This window comes from Podarcis raffonei, chromosome 15 (assembly GCF_027172205.1).
Source record: "Podarcis raffonei isolate rPodRaf1 chromosome 15, rPodRaf1.pri, whole genome shotgun sequence".
Lineage (NCBI taxonomy): Eukaryota > Metazoa > Chordata > Lepidosauria > Squamata > Lacertidae > Podarcis > Podarcis raffonei.
Window position 1 is genome coordinate 17971187 of NC_070616.1, and position 19009 is coordinate 17990195.

Here is a 19009-nt window from a genome sequence, read left to right on the forward strand (position 1 = left end):
AGACCCAGGCCTTTGTGACACAAGAGTTTGCCTATTTCTTCGTGACTCCACACTGGCTGTTGTTAACCCATCTTCTTATCCAAGGAGCTCAAGGCGGGGTACAAAGTGATTCTCCCCCCTCATTTAATCCCCACAACAACCCTGTGAGGTAGGTTAGGCCAAGAGGCAGTGACTGGTCCAAGGTCAGCCAGTGAGCTTCGTGGCCACATGGGGGGATTTGAACCCTCCTCTCTGACAGTTCCATGGTGGTCACACTGTTCTGAGCTACCCCTGCAAGGTCTTTGGTCTCCAGGCTGCAAGGTGTGCGCGAACACGAGTGTGAAAATAAAGAAGGAATATCTGTGGACGAAGGAAGGAGGACAATGGAAAAGGTTATTTGTTCAATTGCAAGCAGCCGGTAACAGGCGGTGCTCAGAAGTGCACACAGAGTGCTTTCCAAGTAGGAAATGATAAGGCGAAGGCTAATGAAGAGAAGGGAGACGGAATGCAGCAGCCCAAGGCACTTTTTGGCACATTCAGAGTGCATCTTTCTTTAGAAAAACACATACACGCACACACAAACATCCTTTTGGCTGGCTGTTTTGGCTTGTCAAGGCTTTCCTGGGGTTCAGGAAAACGCAGAAGATCTGGCCACAAACACAACACAACAGCCCTGTGAAAAAAAGCAGAGTCAGTGGAACTGAGGAACTTCAATGAGAGAGGGGCTGCGCTGAAGAGGGGCGAAGGGGCTGCAGAGGAGGCAGGAAAAAGAACAGCAAACGCTGCAGATGGTCTCACTCTCTGAGCGAGAGAGAGCGAGAGCGAGAGCGAGAGAGAGCGAGAGCGAGAGAGAGAGAGAGAGAGAGAGAGAGAGAGAGGAAGCCCCATAATTGCAAAAGTCAGCTAAACTCGCTCTGGCTCTTTAAAACGCGAGGCGAGCGCGCCGCAGCGCGCTACTAGGAGGCACCGGGCGGGCTGCAAGTGGCTGAGGGCAGGCCCAATAAGCGCCTTCAGCACCTCCCCTCGGAGAAAAAAGCAGCAGGCGAAGGAAAAGCAACTCTGGCTCCGAAGCCTTGATAAAAAAAAAAAAGAAAAGAAAAGGGACAGAAATTGGCACACGGCGGCGATGTATATAAAGCTCTCCTAGCAAGCGCGCTGCCTGTTTGCAAAGCCAGGCACCGTCGAGGGGGGTGGTAGCAGGAGCGCGCCGGCCGCGATGCCTCGCTGAGTGAGTGAGCAAACGGGCAGCGGGCTGCTCCCCGACGCGGAGGACCTGCAGTTGCCCCGGCCGGCCCGGTCCGCGCCCTCCCCGCCGCGCCATGCCGCTCCTCCTGCTCCTCCTCCGTCGGGGTGCCCTCTTGCTCTGCCTGACCGTCCTGCGAGGGTTGTGCGCCCCGGCGGAGACGGAGCTGGTCACCCCCATCCGCCTGGACCCGTCCCCGGAGGGCGGCCGGCCGTATTTCCATGGCCCCCCCGAGGGCACCCCTGTCGGACAAGGAGCCACCTTCCAGATCACGGCTTTCCACCAGGATTTCTACCTGCACCTGCGCCCCGACGCCCAGTTCCTGGCGCCCGCCTTCGCCACGCAGTACCTGGGCAGCGCCCCGACGGCGGGGGCGGCCGAGCAGGAGGGAGACCTGCGCCGCTGCTTCTATTCCGGGGACGTCAATGCGGACGCGGACTCTTTCGCGGCTCTGAGCCTCTGCGGAGGGCTGACGGGGGCTTTCGGCTACCGCGGCGCCGAGTACCTCATCCGCCCCGTCGAGAACAGCGGCGGGAACCGGGCGCTGTGGAGCGGCCCCGGGGAGCACCTGCTGCAGCGCCGGAGCGCGCCAGGTCCCGCTGTCCCGACTTCCCGCTGCGGCGTCGGCTCGGGCTGGAACCCGGCCATCCTGCAAGCCCTGGAGAAGTACAAGGGGGCCCCCGGGGCCCGACGGGGCCCCCGCAACAACGGGACGGGCCACGCGCCGCAGCCTCCACCGCCCCGGGCCAAGCGCTTCGTCTCCATCCCACGCTACGTGGAGACGCTGGTGGTGGCGGACGAGTCCATGGCCAAGTTCCATGGCGGCGACTTGCAGCACTACCTGCTGACCCTCATGGCCACGGCGGCGCGCCTCTACCGGCACCCCAGCATCCAGAACCCCATCCAGCTGGCCGTGGTCAAGTTCCTGGTCATCGGGCAGGACGACAAGGGGCCCAAGGTGACGAGCAACGCCGCCCTCAGCCTGCGCAACTTCTGCGCCTGGCAGAAGAAACTGAACAAGGGCAACGACAAGCACCCCGAGTACTGGGACACCGCCATCCTCTTCACGAAGCAGGTGGGTGGGGGCGATCTGACGGGGTGGGTTGACGGGTTGCCTCATGGCTCCTCCGGCTCGTCCCCCAGGGCAGGAGGACCAGGAGGTGCTACCAAGCGGGGTGGGTGCGTCTCGCCTCCACCCTAGTGGTCCCTGCAGGGGCGTCGAATGGGTCTTTCGAGGGAAGAGACTTCTAGGTTGGACGGCAGCGCGGGTGAGGCCGATTCCCCGCCTTGGCCAGCAGGAGGCGCTGTAACGATGATGGTTTTTACTAATCCAACATTCTCTGTGTGTATGGTACGGGGTTCTGGTTTATTGCATCTGTATGTGGCCTTTTCCTCCAAGGAGCTCAAGGTGGCGAGTGTGGTTCTCCCCTCCATCATTTAATCCCCACAACAGCCCTGCGAGGTAGTGTTGCTGTGAGGTGACTGGCCCAAGGTCAGGCACTGAGCTTCATGACTTGTGTATGTGCGCATGTGCGCATGTGTGGTTGAATCCTGATCTGTCCCAGGTCCTACTCTGAAATTGTAATCTTCACAACGCCATGAGGTAGGTTAGGCTGAGAGGCAGTGACTGGCCTACGGTCTCCCAGTGAGCTTCATGTGCTGAGTGAGAATTTGAACCCTGATCTCCCAAGGTGCTGGTTTGACACACTAACCACTGCACCACTCTTGACTCCTCCCGAAGCCCCATTAATCCCATTTCCCTTAGTCCAGTCTGGGGCCCTTCAGATGTTGTCAGATTACAGCTTTCATCACCTCCTCACCCTTGGCCATGCAGGGCAGGGGCTGATAGGAGTTTTAGTCCAGTGTTTCTAGGGCATCACATTGAGGAAGGCTGCTGTGGCCTCAGTGACCTTCAGGCTACCACGTCCAGTACACACTTACTTAGGAATAAGCCCCATTTGTTTTCAACGGGTGGAGACTTCTTCCCAAATTAATTCAGGATTAGGTTGCACCTGCCCCCTATGAGCAATGAGAAGGTGCCTGCCCAAATGAAAAGCAACAGCGCTTACTTGGCTGGTCACTTTCGGCTCTGCTGATTTTTCCAGAGAAGTGCAGGGAACCAGGGAAGCTGCTTTGATGCCGTTCTCCTTTGTTTAGCCCACTACACTGCTGCCTGCTTGGATTGGCAGTGTCTTTTGTGGGTCCTTGGCAGGTCCAGCCCTGATGTCTTAAGGAAGCTCCTAGTTATGATGGCTGCACTCTGCCTCCAGCATTCAGGTTTCCCCAGATAAGAATCCCGCTGGCCACTGAACCAGATGCTGGACTAGACTGGCATGTTCCCTGAGCCAGCAGGGCTCACTTTTTATGTTCTAGTCTTTTTGCTGAAGCTGCCAGGGGGACGTGGGTTTGGGACCTTCTGTGTGGGATGCATGCAGTCCAGCCTTGCTCTCTGCCACCACCACCCCAATTGCTTGGTTGCAGCTCAGAGGGGAGCACGTGGGTTGTGAGCTTGGCATACATGGAATTCCTTTTGAACAGCAGCCCAGAAAGAAATAAAAAAAGAGGGTAGAGAAAAAACACCCGTTGGCACAGTTTTTTGCGAGGCCAGTAAATGGGTCAAGAGAGAGACATTCTTCAGGAAGAGTCATTTGTGACAAGAAGCTGCCCTTTGCCAGTGGAGCATCTTGCTGGGCGGGGCGGAGCCACGATTCTCCTCCTTTCTCCTCCTTCTGTCTCTCCCTCCTTCTCTCCTTCCTGCCTTTGCCAACTGGGCCAGAGCTGCCAATTACCCAATGCAGTGTCTCGGTTTGCCTGCCATGATGTGGCTGAGAAAACCATTGCAGGGTGCATTTGTAGTTGCACCTTAAGAGTAATAAAAAAAACTTCAAGAGGAAAAAGGCAATTAATAGAGGCGATTAAGAATATAAGAAGAGCCTCCTGAATCAGGCCAATGGCCCATCTAGTCCAGTATCCTGTTCTCACAGTGGCCAACCAGATGCCCCTTATGGAACACCTGTAAGCAAGATTTGAGCACAAGAGCCCTGTGGTTTTCAGCAGCTGGTATGCGCAATCATTGCTGCCTCCAACTGTGGAGGGAGAGCGTAGCCATCTTGGCTCATAGCCACTGATAGCCCTCTCCTCCTCCATGAATTTATCCAATCCTCTTTTCAAGCCATCCAAATTGGTGGTCCCCACTGCCTCCTGTGGGAGGGAGTTCCACAGTTTAAGTCTGCACTCCATAAAGAAGTACTTTTTAAAATCCGTCCTAAATCTTCCAATGTTCAGCTTCAAATCTTACCATTTTTTTACATACTGTAGTAGGAGATACATAAATTGTAGGAAAACTTATGGAGAAGGTGGATAGAGATGCATCCACTCCCCCCCCCGACCCTTGTGGTGATAAAATGTAGAGCAGGGGTGAGGAACCTGGAAGTCCAATTGCCCCTGGAGCATCGGAAGTTCTGCTCCTGACTTGGGATCACCCTCTGAAATTAACTGGCAGCAGATTCAGCAGACAGAAGAAAAAAAATCTCTTTCCTCCTTCCCTGCATAGTGAATTCATAGGTTTTCCTTTCACCATAAAATGGTTATGGCTGCTGACATAAGTCCTGAGAGCTAAATGGAGACCCTCCATATTCAGAGGCAGTCTACCTACAGCATAGTTGTTGTTGTTGTTGTGGGATGTGGTTGCGGTGGGAACCTTTGATGCTGTTGGATTTCAGCTTCTCTCCACCCAAGCTGGCATGACCAATAGTCAGGGATGATAGGAGCTGTAATCCAAAAACATATTGAGAGCCATAAACTCCTATCTCTGCTGTAAGGGAAGTCCTATGAAAAGGAAGTTAGGATCAATGGACTCTTGGTTTCATCCAGCTCTTCTCATGTTCTTGTTGGTCACACAGAGCCAGGGATTTGCTTTGTTTTCTGAACTCCCCGACCCCCACAAACAGCTGGGCAGAGCACCAATCTCTTTCTGAAATCTCTTGCAGAACCCTCTATTGCATGAGGTTTTGGAAACTTGAGACCAATTGGGGTGTCTCTCCCACCACTAATGTACTGTATGTACTGTCTTTCTTTAGAAATTGTTATCTCTCACTCGCCTCATGTGTGAAGTGGGATTTATTCCCCTAGAGTAATTTTTCATGTCAACATCTGTTTACAGTGGACGTAAACAAGTTAAGTTTGTCTGGCTGCACGACTTTGCCCTTAAATAAACATTCCTGCGATTTCCCCGCTTAATTAGAAGGATTTGCTACTTCCTTTCCTGCTGTTCCTTTTTTGTTTGGGGTGGTGTTTGTGAAATCCAGTGGAGAGAGCAAAGTTAAGTCCTTAGTTTGTCAGTGGAAATCTCAAGGCAGTCAGGGATGTCAGATCAGTGGTGGCTGCTGTCCGTGGCGACTGGTGGGGTAGAAGTCCGGGAGCCCAACAGTAGGTGGCGCCAAAGCCAATGACAGACAGAGCCAATTCATTCTAGCTTGGTCCTTGTCCTCCTCCTTCCTGCTGAGTTATACAAGGGCAACTCTGAGACAACGGAGGAGGAAGGTGACAGGCAGTGCCACCCCTGGACTGGGTGTAAGTGGGAAGGCAGGCAGGTGGGGGCAGCCTAAGGTTGGCGGACAATGCCCAATTTGCCCTAATGGACCAATCTCTGCTGACATCCACCATGCATTTCCTTCTGAAATCTATTACTTACTGCATTTATTTCCCACTTTGTTCTCCAGGGGGCTCAAGGTTCTCCCCATCCTCATTTGATCCTCAAAACAACCCTGCGGGGTAGGTTAGGGTGAGAGGCAGTGACTGGCCCCTAGGGTCACCCAGTAAGCTTCATGGCTGAGTGGGGATTTGAACCCAGTTCTCCACAATGCTAGTCCAAACACTAACCACTACACTGGAACCCTGATCTTCCAATATTTTATATCTATGTGTGTGTGTGTGTGTGCGTGCGTGTGTACACACACACACTCTCTCTCTAAACTTCCAAGGTTCTAGTTCCCATTTCATCTTCACAACAACCCTGTGAGGTAGGTCAGGCTGAGTGGCAATGCCTGGCCCTCAAGGTCGCCCAGTGAGCTTTGTGACCAAGTGGGGATTAGATCCCTGGTCTTCGAGGTCCTAGTCTGGCACTCTTTCCGCTGCACCACACTGGCTCTCATCCTGAAACCTGGCTGAGCCTGTTCCTAACTCCTCCCCTCTGTAGCCCCTGGGCTCCTGCATCTCCATGTTGATGCTGACAGCCTGAGCATCCTCTGCGATTGCTCCTTGATGCTGTGGGCTTCATGCCCGACAGGAATGCAACTGCTCCCTCTAGACCCAGTCGCTCAGCAGCCATCATCGCCTAAGAACGAGTGGTTTTTGCTTCCCTACACCTGGACGGGCTTCAGGCAGGTGATTGACTTGGAAATCTCCTCAAGGAATCCCTTGTCATCCTTGGGCTGAACCTTGGCTACACACACTGTTCTGATCCATGGCAGCCTTCCCAGTTTTGCTCGCAGGAAACATTTGTATGCATCCAACTGGGATTTCTCATTTGACACGGCAGGAGCTTTGGCCAAACTTGTACCGGGAAACGTTCTGACCGTTCTGTTTCCATCTCTACCATTTGCTCGTCGCCTTCCTCCTCCTCCTCCAGGGTTCTGTTGCCTAAGTGAAGGCTTCCTCCTCTGTGTTTGCGCGGCCAGCTGCTGTGATAGGCAAGATTAAGGAGGCGCTGCTTACATTGGGTCTCAGGCAAAAAAATGCCTCACCATCTTAACCCCAGATACATGGCCATAGTCTGGCCCTTGAATTGCTGTTGGACAACAGCTCCCATCATTTCCAACAATAGCTGCGATTCCTCCATTGCAAGGCATTGGACTAGATGACACAATGATCCTTTAGGTCGCAGTGATGCTGTGAATATAGGGATGGCCACATCTCTATTTGCTGATGGAGAAAGATTAGAACAAACCTTCTGGTAGGAATGAAAGGCATCGTGATTGTGTATTTGTGTGTGTAAGGAAGCAGCACAACACACACGACCACTCGTGTGTGAAATATCTCAGATACTACTCCATCCCTCTTCATCCCTTCCATGACTACAGCCAAATGACCGCAGCTAACTGCATGACTCACACCTAGACTTGGGTTGTTGTTTTTTTGGGTAGGCACAGCCCCTGCAAAGCTTTGAGCCATTCTGCGAACTTCCATAGGCACTTCTGTTTGTGCAAATTTCAGAGAAGGGGTTGAGGACAAGGGGGATGGAGAAGCAGACCCAGAGATGTTTTGGGGTGGCCTGTCACTTTTACTCATGTCACAGGCATGGCCCTCTTAACACATGGCAGAGGCTGCAATCGTATGCACTCTCACCTGGAGAAGGGTCCTATGCAATTCAGTGAGACTTATTTGAGAGGAGACACTGGTGCGATGGCAAATTCTGAAGTGCGGGAATGCATTGTGATGGCAACTCCTATGGCAGGGATGGTGAACCACAAGCCTGGGTGCCAAATTCACCCCCACCCAGGTCTTTCGGTTTGGCCTCCAAGGATCTCCCCTTTCGAAGCACAAAACGAGCCTGTTCTATGGCATCTTTGAGTGCTTTTGCCTGGTTGGATTTGAACTGCGATCCTGCTTCTTGCTTGCCTGGATGGAGGACAGGACAGGTGCAGGTGTGTCAAACCTCTGATTTCTGCCTGGCTAGTATGCAGCTTATTGTAAAAAAGTAAGAGTCACATCCATTGCTCCTCCCAATTTTGTATCTGGCCCTTGCATGCGCCACCACTGCAGTACAGCTATAGGAACTGTGTGTTCCTTTAGTCCCTAGCCAGACCAAAGACATACTCACAAGTTAGACCATCGTTCATGGCATTGACTGCAATCCCGTGCATCACTTTCTGGGAGTAAGCTGAGTTCGGTGGTCCTTCTGACTGTAGAGGTTCAACTTGGAAAACACACTGAGCTTCAAGAACAAGTTTTTCTGCCAACTGCAATGGCAGCCTTTTCAATTAGAAATGCTAATCTCTTGCAAAGACATGTTGAGGACGATGACAACAACAATGCTCCTATCTTACTGGTGTGAAGCAGGTACCTCATCAAAGAAATGGAAGGAAGTACCTAGCCTTGATTATTTTTATTTTTCTCTGACTTCCTCAATGCTAACATCCCACAAATCCTGGAGGTGGGGGAAACGGCAACCTTGAAACCTCATTCAGTTGCTGTAGAAAATAGAGTCAATCAATTCCTCTGGTGTTGCAGTGGATGATGTCATTGCTCATGCTTTGAAAAAGGTCCCCAAACTGTGCTCCCTCACATCCTCCCTCTGCTGCACCACTGGGAGTAAACATGTGTGGGATTGGACTGTAAAACTCCTAGAAAGAGACGCAGACTTTGAGGCGGTGAGTGAACATGGGACTCCGCCCTGTGACGAACCCTACTTCCCTTGTCCCCTCAATTCCTCCCATGATATCAGGCTGGAACAAGCCAGGTTTGGCTGCTCCTTCCCTGCTGGTCTATTGAGTTGGGACTGCAGGAGCCTCAGATGGAATGCATTAGAGCAGGATGTGGCTCAGGAGCATGAGTCCCTTGCCTTGTTGAAAACGAGACCTGGAACTTTTCCACCGACTTTGGAAGGAGGGAGCCAAGGCTTCCCCCAGCTGTTGCATCCCAGCAGTGTGGCGACGGAAGTGAATGTGACAAATGCGATATTATTTGCCGGATTGTCAAAAAGCTGCCATTATGGAAAAGGGGGAGAGAAAAGAACAGTTTCTGCATGTTAGGAATCCGAAAGAGTGATTCAGCCTCACAACTGCCAAGGGAACAGTAAAAAGAAAAAGGAAAAAAGGGTGGGGGAAGGGAGAATACATATTTTTAATAGATAAAGCGAGGTGTCTTAGATTTTCATTTTCCTCCCGATTCTGTGGAATTCTATCCTGGAGCAGATGAGTAACTCCCTTTCCCCTTTTCTTTTCAGGATGAGGGTTTCCACTGAGTAGGTTCCAAAATAAAACACTTTTCTGGAATCGCAGGAAATTGGGCTCCACGAGTTTGTAGCTATTTAGGCAATGTGATGACTACAAGGCTCGGATTTAGTGTTGACCTTCAGTTCAACCTGAGCTGCGTGTCCTGGTCCTTACAAACATCAGATGGAGAAGATAAACGTGGGTGCAGAGTCATGCGACTTCAGACTGGTGGGGGAGGGAGGCTGGAAGGAAACATAGAAGCATAGGATAGAATTTGTAGAGTTGGAAGGGGTGCCACTGGTCATCTAGTCCACCCCCTGCAATGCAAGATTTATTTAAGCCAGACTTAAATAAAACAAAAATCATTGCATCCAGAAAACTAACATGTCAGGGAGAAGGTATGACTCAAACGCTTCCTCCCTTGATATCTGTTGCTGGGTTTTTTTGTTTTTTGTTCTTCCAGAAGCAGGAGCTTTTGGCTCTGTGATTCTCTCCACCTCACACTGCAGACTACAGTGGTAGAATCCAGAACCATTTCTACTCTGTTGGGTTTGAGTTGTGTGCCATTGAATCCGAGGCCCTCCCTCTGGGTCGGTTGTGAGCAATGGCAACAAAAAAGTGGGCGGCTTCTCCTCTTTGCATCTGTGGGTTGTGTCCAATGCTAGTCCTACTCAAGAGCAGACCCTTTGAAATGAATGAGCCATGTCTGCTAACTTCAGCCGGTCTCCTCTCAGAAGGAGGCAACCAAATACCTTGCATCTATTGGGGATGCTTCCCAGGAATGGGGTTACAGTTTTATGGATCGGAACCTGTCTGGTTTAAGAAGATGTAGATTGTGTGCACACTTGTCCCTTTGAAGAAGAAGAAGAAGAAGAAGAAGAAGAAGAAGAAGAGTTTGGATTTGATATCCCACCTTTCACTCCCTTTAAGGAGTCTCAAAGCGGCTAACATTCTCCTTTCCCTTCCTCCCCCACAACAAACACTCTGTGAGGTGAGTGGGGCTGAGAGACTTCAAAGAAGTGTGACTGGCCCAAGGTCACCCAGCAGCTGCATGTGGAGGAGCGGAGACGCGAACCCGGTTCTCCAGATTACGAGTCTACCGCTCTTAACCACTACACCACACTGGCTCCGTGCACATCTGAAGCACATTTTCTCCCTCAAAGAATTCTGGGCACTGTAGTTTGATAAGTGCTGTTGGGAACTGTAACACTGCGAAGGGCGAACTACAGTGCCCAGGATTCTTTGAGGGAATGAATGTCCCTTGAATGTGCCTTAAAGGTGTAGCGGGTACGCAGCTCACAAGTATGAAAAAGGCAGCCTATGGGGTTATGTTTGGGGAGAGTTTGTGCTGCAGCGTTCCTGGGGCCTTGTCCCATCTTCCGAATAATAGCCAGCTTGCATTTTTTGCGCATTACTGAGCCGCGCATTCCTCAAACCCCAATGTGAGGGCACTGGATCAATGGAGACATCTGCCTTTCTTGAACTCCTCCATCTGTGGTCTCTTGATACCGCAAAATGTATCTGCCTGCCAAAAAGGCTGTTGCGTAAACCCCGAGCTCTTGTTTCATTAAAAAAGGAGGGAGGGCGACAAGCTAATTGATAGGCAGTTTGCAGTGGCAGTTGACAAGTCCCGTGCAGAGCAGCTGGCGGGTGGGTTGGGGTGTTTTGCTTTCTCATTCTGGTATCAGGAAGTTCTGGGAAAGGCAGGTTACTCAGTTCAGGAGTGGCACCAAACTTGAGAATGGCTGCACTTCAGTAGCGGAACATCTGCTTTGCAGGCGGAAGATCTCTGGTTCAATCTCTGGAATCTGCAACTAGGACTGGGAGAGACAGCTTGTCTAAAATCCTGGAGGCAGCTGCTGCCAGTCAGTGTAAACAGTGCAGAGCTAGATGGACCAATAGTTTGACTCAGGGTTAGGCAGCTTATTGCATTACGGTGGAGGCAGCTGCAATTGACTTTATGCTCCAGCTGTTTCATCCTGATCTTCTAAGCAGGTATGAATTGGAAGTCTCATTCTTTGGTGGTAATGGTGTAGCCCAGCAGCTGCAACTCTGTCCCATAGGATGAGCCCTGCCAGATTAGAACAGAGTCCAGCATCCTGTTTCACACACTGCCCAACCATGTGCCCATGGGAAGCTCACAAGTAGGATGTAAGCACAACAGGCCTCTCCTGCAGAAATCTCCCGGATCTCTCTGGGTGATCTTAAGCCACCCTTCCATATCTGCAGTTTGGGGATAATAATACTGAGCCTACTTTACAGGATGGTTGCTAGGATTGCAGCAAGACAATGTTTGCAAAACACTCAGCTCACTCAAAAGAGGGAACCGATCCATATGATGCACTACTCTAATTAGAAGGTGCTTGGTTGCATGATGATACTTGGGAGAATGCACCAACAGTGACTTTTAAAGTGATATTGGAAAGATCCCCATGTGCAGGACCACATGGGGACCACATCAGAATGCCGTCTCGGTGAGGTCCAGTTCTGTGGTTTGTTCTCTTGGAGAACAGAAGAAAACACGGTATAAATGCAATCAACAATATTTAGCATTTATATAGAGCAGGCACATCCAACTTCCAAGAGACTGTGATCAACTCACACTGGCAGTGATCTACCCATTGTATTGATGAAAGTTTTTCAGCTTTCTTTTAGGGAGGGTGAGCTGTGAGCCAAAGTTGTTGAGATTTTTTTTTTTGGGGGGGGGGATCCTGCAATCGACCAGGGATATCACGCGATCAACCGGTAGATCATGCTTCATATACATTATCCCAGGACTCCTCCTAGCTTGGGATGCCTGAGGAACTCGGCGTTCATAAATTCTGGTGCACATTGACCTGATTTACATCCTCAAATGGGCAGGTTGATGCAGAAATGGGATGGGGAAAACCTATGAATGAACGTGTGCAAAACAGACGTGGTCAGGAAATAGAGTGATCTGCCCATCTCTCTGCTTACAACATCCTGTAAGGCAGGGCAGTCTTATTCTTTCCATACTGCAAATGTGGTCTGGCTGAAAACAGTGGCTGACTTAATAGCTACTATAGGCACCTTCTGTCACAGCACTACATGATTCACTTACAATTTGTTTACAGAAAGGCACCTTTCCTGTAAAAAAAAAAAAAGACTTTCCTTTAACCTCTTACCTTTAACATCAGCGACCTCAAGCGATGCTACTAGATAGGATCCAGGGCCTGTCCTCATAAGCTGCATGCTAGGTCAATGAGGGTTGTACGATCTTCAAGGAAAAATGACTTTGGGTGACCTGGGTCTGGGGCGGGGCAAGGGGGCATTAAAGGAGGGCCTGTTAAAAGCTCCTTGTTAATCTCTGTCTGCAACCAGGAGGCAAAGCTCACTAGAGAAAGTGGGTCAGTATGTCAGTGCAAGTCTTAGGCAAAAAGCCAAGAGATCCTTTCAGCTTGCAAGGCAAGGAGAACTAAAATGAAGAAAAAAGGAATGAGTAAGGCAAAAGAAACAACCAACTTCCATTTTTTGGTCAGAGGCAATAATACTTCTGAATACCAGTTGATGAAGCCACAGGAAAGGGGGGGGTGCTCTTGTGTTTGGATATCCTGAAAGAGGGCTTCCCCATTGGGGCACCTGAGAACAGGATGCCTGTCATAGATGGGCCACTGTCAGCGGAGCTCTTCTGCTGTTCCCATAAAGCAACATTTCTCCCTCTCCACTTAACTAAGTTACGACTTATAGACTGTACTTTCTGAACCTAGAAGGTTTTCAGGAATTAAAGACCCATCATGCTCTGCTTCCTCTGGGCTGCATGTTTGGACAAGGAGCAGGGGCAAGCTAGGATTGTGTCCACAGTTGGCAGCTTTGCCTCAACACTAAGCTGGGCTGCCCTGCAGATGCTGCTGGACTCCAGCTCCCACCAGCCCCAAGCAACATAGCCAATGGCCAGGGGTGATGGGAGTTATCATCCCACAGCACCTGTGGGTCCACAGCTCCACCAGCCTTGGCTTCATTGTTGTGGACTGCATTTCTCCAACAGAAGAAGAGATGTGGAAGAGTATATGCAGAAAATGTTTCTGGAGATTGGTGAGAATCTGCATAGAGCTTGCAGGGAAGATCTGTGAGCCTTCCTGGATCCGAGCAAGGGGGTCCAGCTAGCTTTTCCTTACGTTCTCAGCTGAAGCTATCCATATGCCTTTGAGAAGGCCACAAGCAGGACATGATGCTTGAGACAGTCAACCCCAACCTTTCTGGGTCCTGCTTACAAACCTATTTATACATTCAGCATAATGAGGTGGCCACATCAGCCTGAGAGAGGGGGTGAACGACATGTTTAAAATGCCCCCCTTTATAGAGCCCAAACTCCCTGCACTTAGAAAGCTAACACTTACAGAAGGAAGCTTCTACCTTGGTCCTTTCCCTCGTGTGCTAGATTTCTGCATGCAAAGACACCTTTTTATTTTTTAAAAATGGGGTGATATTTGCATTGCAATCTTATGCATGTTTACTCAGCAGTGACTCCCACTGTGTTCAGTGGGGCTTACTCCTAGGTAAGTGTGCCTTATAACCCCAAGCAAGCAATCTTACACCGATAGTCCCTAAAGAATGTTGTTGCGTACATTTTTTCTGAAACGTAAAGATTGACTTTCAATCTGAATCTGGTGGCTAAGTTATTTTGCAGGGTTTGGAGTTTCTCTGGCAAGGCATGTTGTATTTCAGAGTGGGCGTAAATGGTGAAAGCGACTAGAGGATGAACAGAGAGCGCAGCGTAGCTGGATACCATGAGGGAGGAATGGCTAGCCTGCTAGCCACGCAGGGCACAGGTCCAGTGACCCTGCACTTGGAGCCTCTCACAGGAAGTCACTGTGTGTTCTCAGATGTTATCTTTGCATGTGCAAGGGCTTGAACATTGTCCTTAAACTAACAAAATCTCAAAAGCTTAGATTCTTCAGCGTGAGATTCCAAAATAACCACAAACAACCATGCTTTTAAGCAGTATGTCAGGGATGGGGGACATCTGTGGTCCTCCAGATGTTGCTGAACTACAACTCCCACCATCTTTGACAATTGGCTATGCCAGCCAGGGCTGATGGGAGCTGAAGTCCAACAAAACTCCTCACTATGCAAAGGGATGTATTCAGCATGATGGCCTTGGCTGTGAACCTTCTGTGGACTTGGCAGGTTGACTTGGAAATTATATTAACATGGGTCATTGCAAAGTATGATAAGTGATCAACAGAGCTGTCTTGTGAGCTGAGAGTTTATTCCCACCCACCCATGTTCGTTTTCTGCTAGCTGCCACCCTGCCTGGATCGTTCCAGAAAATGAGCGCAGATGGGTGCTGACCAAGGAATTTGGTAGATTCTCATCTTGATCTCCTGAGAATCAGGACATGACAATCTTGCTGATGGATGAGCTTAGCTTCCTCCTGAAGTCCATCTATCACAGTGAGATGAATGTGATTCCCATCCCCTGTGGCTGCAGGAAAACAGTCCCTGGGGAACACCCCCCTGCAATCTCTTGCTTCAAAATGCCAGTCAAAGCTCCTTAGTGCAAGCCCGTAAGTGGCCTGTCATCAAGATGCAATTGATACTCCTCATACTCTGCAAAGATGTGCCAGCAGGGGTCCTGCCTCACCTTGACCTCATGTGATCCCTTTTAGCTCCTGGGGGTGGATCTACACACAGGAAAAAATGCTATAAATAAGCCAGAAATTAAATCAAGGTAAAAAAAGAAACACTATGGAAAATTGCTTAGAAATTTCTTTTTGCTCTCTGGTGCGATCTGGTGTTGCATGTTTATAATGCATTCAAAACGCTGTTTCTTGACTAACGTAGCTGAGTCCTGGGACTCAGCAGAAAAAGCCCTGGGCCTCCATTGTGCCTTGAGGGGGTAGCAGGGCCACATTCACACCATACATTGAAACCACTGCAATTTCACTTTAAGCAGTTATGGCTCCACCACAAAGAATTCTGGGAGCTGTGGTTTGTTAAGGGTGCTGAGAGTTGTTAGGGAGATTCCCCATTTCCCTTCCCTGAGCTGCAATTCCCACAGTTCCCTGGGAAAAGGGCTTGATTGTGAAACCACTTTGGGAATTAGAGCTCTCCAAGAGGAATAAAAAGGTAAAGGGTAAAGGGACCCCTGACCACTTGGTCCAGTCGTGGCCGACTCTGGGGTTGCGGCGCTCATCTCACTTTATTCGCCAAGGGAGCTGGTGTACAGCTTCCAGGTCATGTGGCCAGCATGACTAAGCCACTTCTGGTGAACCAGAGCAGCGCACGGAAACACCGTTTACCTTCTCACCTTCCCGCTGGAGCGGTACCTATTGATCTACTTGGACTTAGACGTGCTTTCGAGCAACAGGAGCTCACCCCGTCGCGGGGATTCAAACCGCCAACCTTCTGATTGGCAAGTCCTAGGCTCTGTGGTTTAACCCACGGCGCCACCCACATCCTACCAAGAGAAATAGGAGTCTCCTAACAACTCTCAGGACCCTTGAACTACAGCTCCCAGAATTCCTTGGGGGAAGGCACTCTGACTGCTCAGAGTGGGATCATCGTGCTTTGGCTGCATGGTGTGGATATGGCCTTTAGAGCCCGCTCTGTAGGCGCCTCTCCACTTACAAAACCAGTAACCCTGCAGTCATCTTGAGGCTCTTACTGGAGCAAGAAATCTCATGTCCCTCTCTTGCATAAGGGCCAAAAGTTACGTGTAGTGGCTCTAGACCCACCAGTGAGCTGCATTACCAGATTGCTGTTAAGGACCAGTGATTGCCGAACAGGAGAGAGAGTTTTTGGCTTATTGCTCTCCGTTCACTTTCCCTTTTTCCTTTCTTTTATTTTTATTTTTGGTTAAAGTCAGTGCCAGATTATCTGCTCCATTGACCATCATCTGCCACAGAGAGGAGCGTGAGCTGGCTAGGGAGAGGCAATGTGTACAGAGGCAATGGAAAGCTCTCTCTGAATCTTGGCTACCTTGGCAGAAGCAAATTCCAGAGAGAGAGAGAGAGAGAGAGAGAGAGAGAGAGAGAGAGGGAGAGGGAGTGTCTTATGGCACCCTTAAGATAAACAGCTGTATTGTTTGTGCACTAGTATCCCAGTGGATGCTAATCATTCGGGCGAATGGGAACACCATCCCACCAACCGTGGTCCAGGGCGCTAGCATGGGCTGTAATAAGTTAAGTAAGTAAGTAAGTAAGTAAGTAAGTAAGTAAGTAAGTAAGTAAATAAATAATACCCCACCCATCTGGCTGGGTTTCCCTAGCCACTCTCGGCGGCTCCCAAAACATGATAAAAGATCAAACATTCAAAACTTCCCTAAACAGGGCTGCCTTCAGATGTCTTCTAAAAGTCAGGTAGTTGTTTATTTCCTTGACATCTGATAGGAGGGTGTTCCACAGGGCGGGCGCCACTACTGAGAAGGCCCTCTGCCTGGTTCCATCTTCTTTCACCTTAGTCTTGGTCAGGCATCCCCAACCTGCTGCCCACCAGATGTTTTGGCCTACAACTCCCATGATCCCTAGCTAACCGGACCAGTGGTCAGGGATGATGGGAATTGTAATCCAAAACATCTGGAGGGCTTGGAGATGCCTGGTTTTGGTGTTGCCCTTGTAGATCTCAGCAAGTTAGAGGATAGGAATGAAGCGCTAATTCTGGCATAGGCAAACTCAGCCCTCCAGATGTTTTGGGACTACAACTCCCATCATCCCTCACCACTGATCCTGTTAGCTAGGGATCATGGGAGTTGTAGCCTATGCCTGCTCTAATTAATTGGCCCTGCCTGTTATTGGCTCTGGCGCCACCTACTGTTGAGCTCCCTGCTTTCCCACCCAATCATTCCCCACGAGCATTAGTTAGCCTACTGGTATCCCAACTCCTCCAGTTCTGATTCTTTTGTGTAATATTTATGACTTATCACGGCCGGCTCCTGGTGGCTCACATCCCGAGCATCTTCATCCTGGATTCCTTCAGCTGTCGGCGAGATTGCAGAAGACGATAGCGTTGAAATACGATGCATCTTCCCCAAAGGTTGAAGCATGCCCATGTGTGAATTCCATGCAGCCATTTATCTTCCTCCTCCCTCTCCCCACCTCACTCTCTTGTGTGGGTGCACTTCAAAGGAAATGATCCACACAGGAAAGGAGGAGGCTGTATTTGCCTCTGAAAAGGAGAAGCACATGCAGGGACCTGAGTGGGATTGGATGACTCAGGATGCAAGCCCAGTCCTGGAGGTCAGCCACCTCTATGATGTTTGGAAAGGAATGCTCTCCTGGTGGGATCATCCTGTCAGCTGACTGTGCGCTGCTGGTGCAGAGGCATGGCGCTGATTCTCAGGGCGTTCAGGACTTGACAGAAGAAAGGCCCTCTTCACAGATAGGCAAAATTGCCAAAAAGACGTGGTGATGTAGAGTTAGGTCACCTGTTTTCAGAAAACGAAAACAAAACTGCCAGTATCATTATGACGAATCTGTGCTGCGGCCGCATTTGGAATACAGTGTACAGTTCTGGTTGCCTCACCTAAAAAAGGCTGCGATGGAGTTGAAAAAGGGCAACCGAAACGATGATTAGAGGAAAGTTTTTTTCTCCTCTCGTAACACAGGGACTCAGTGAATGTTGGAAGGTTTGGGACAGATAATAGAAAGGCCTTCTTCAGGCAGCATTGAGTTAAACTGCGAAGCTTGCTCTCTCGGGAGACAAGGATGACAACCTAGATCAGGCATAGGCAAACTCGGCCCTCTAGATGTACAACTCCCATCATCCCTAGCTAACAGGACCAGTGGTCAGGGATGATGGGAGTTGTAGTCCCAAAACATCTGGAGGGCTGAGTTTGCCTGTCCCTGACCTAGATGGCTTTAAAAGAGGATTAGACAAATTTGTAGAGGAGAAGGATTATCAGCGCTACTTGCCATGGCGGCCACAGATGGAGGCAGCAATGCTTCTGAATGCCAGTTACTGGAAACCACAGGAGGGGAGAGCCCTTTTGGGCTCAGGCCTTGCTTGTGGGCAACTGGTCAGCCACTGTGAGAATAGGATGCTGGACCAGCTGGGCCATTGGCCTGATCCAGCAAGGTTTTTCTTTCATTTCCCCCCACCCCCAGAGCTCCTTGCTGTCACCAGGGAGCACCCCCAAAAATCCAAAATGATCACAAGAGGAGGTGGGATCCATGCCCTTGGTGTAACCCCAAGAGGATATGCTATGCTGCGTTTGGGTGAGGTGTTATTAAGGTGTTCTCCACCCTGCCATAACCTGCTGCACTCTGCACCCTCTCCTTCGGGCTCCACACTGTGATCGCGGAACATGACAGCACGCGTTCCCATTGTTGTTTTAGTTTAACGTTGTTCCTGAGGGCATGCCTTGAATCTGTTCGCTCTGCTCTTGCGACCAGAGGATATGGAAGCAATTTGTAAGAACGCTCATGCCGGCACTGCCCTAACTGAAGCTCATGCGCTGGCCTTGGCAGGCAACATCTGCAAGCCATGATGTCAGTCCTGGCTCCTGACAGCAGCAAGGGGGCTTATCGCTTAAGATGAGGATGTGGCAGAAATCCCCCACGGTGCCTCTGACGCTGGAGGCTGATGCTCTTGTCTTTTCCAGCTGGGCGGGTCACGGCCTGGGGCTTTCATGCTTGCGAGATGAGAGGACGAGAGCTGCAAGGAAGTAGCTAACCTCCAGGCTTCCAGCCGGGGAGCCGAAACCCTTTCCTCTTTGCTTGCCCTTTGCCGATCGAGAGAGCATCTCTCGCACACATGTGCGCACCACGGAGGCCTTTATTCGCCTGCTTCCTTGGCTGCAAAGAAAGCTGGAAAGTCTATCAGCAGCACCTTGTCAAGAGCAGGAGGGACGGCCTCCTCTATTGAGGAAGGAGCGCTTCTAAGCTTTGAAAGCC

General features: G+C 50.3%; 1 protein-coding gene across 1 annotated transcript in view; it reads left to right on the forward strand.

Annotated features, from left to right (window-relative positions):
• The first annotated feature begins 808 nt into the window (after nt 1-808).
• The window catches only part of ADAMTS15 (ADAM metallopeptidase with thrombospondin type 1 motif 15), a 40623-nt gene continuing 22422 nt past the window's right edge, over nt 809-19009 (forward strand). The window contains exon 1 of the mRNA XM_053366637.1: nt 809-2297. Coding sequence (XP_053222612.1) covers nt 1299-2297 — 999 coding nt within the window. The 5' untranslated portion in view covers nt 809-1298. The remainder of the gene's footprint in view (nt 2298-19009) is intronic.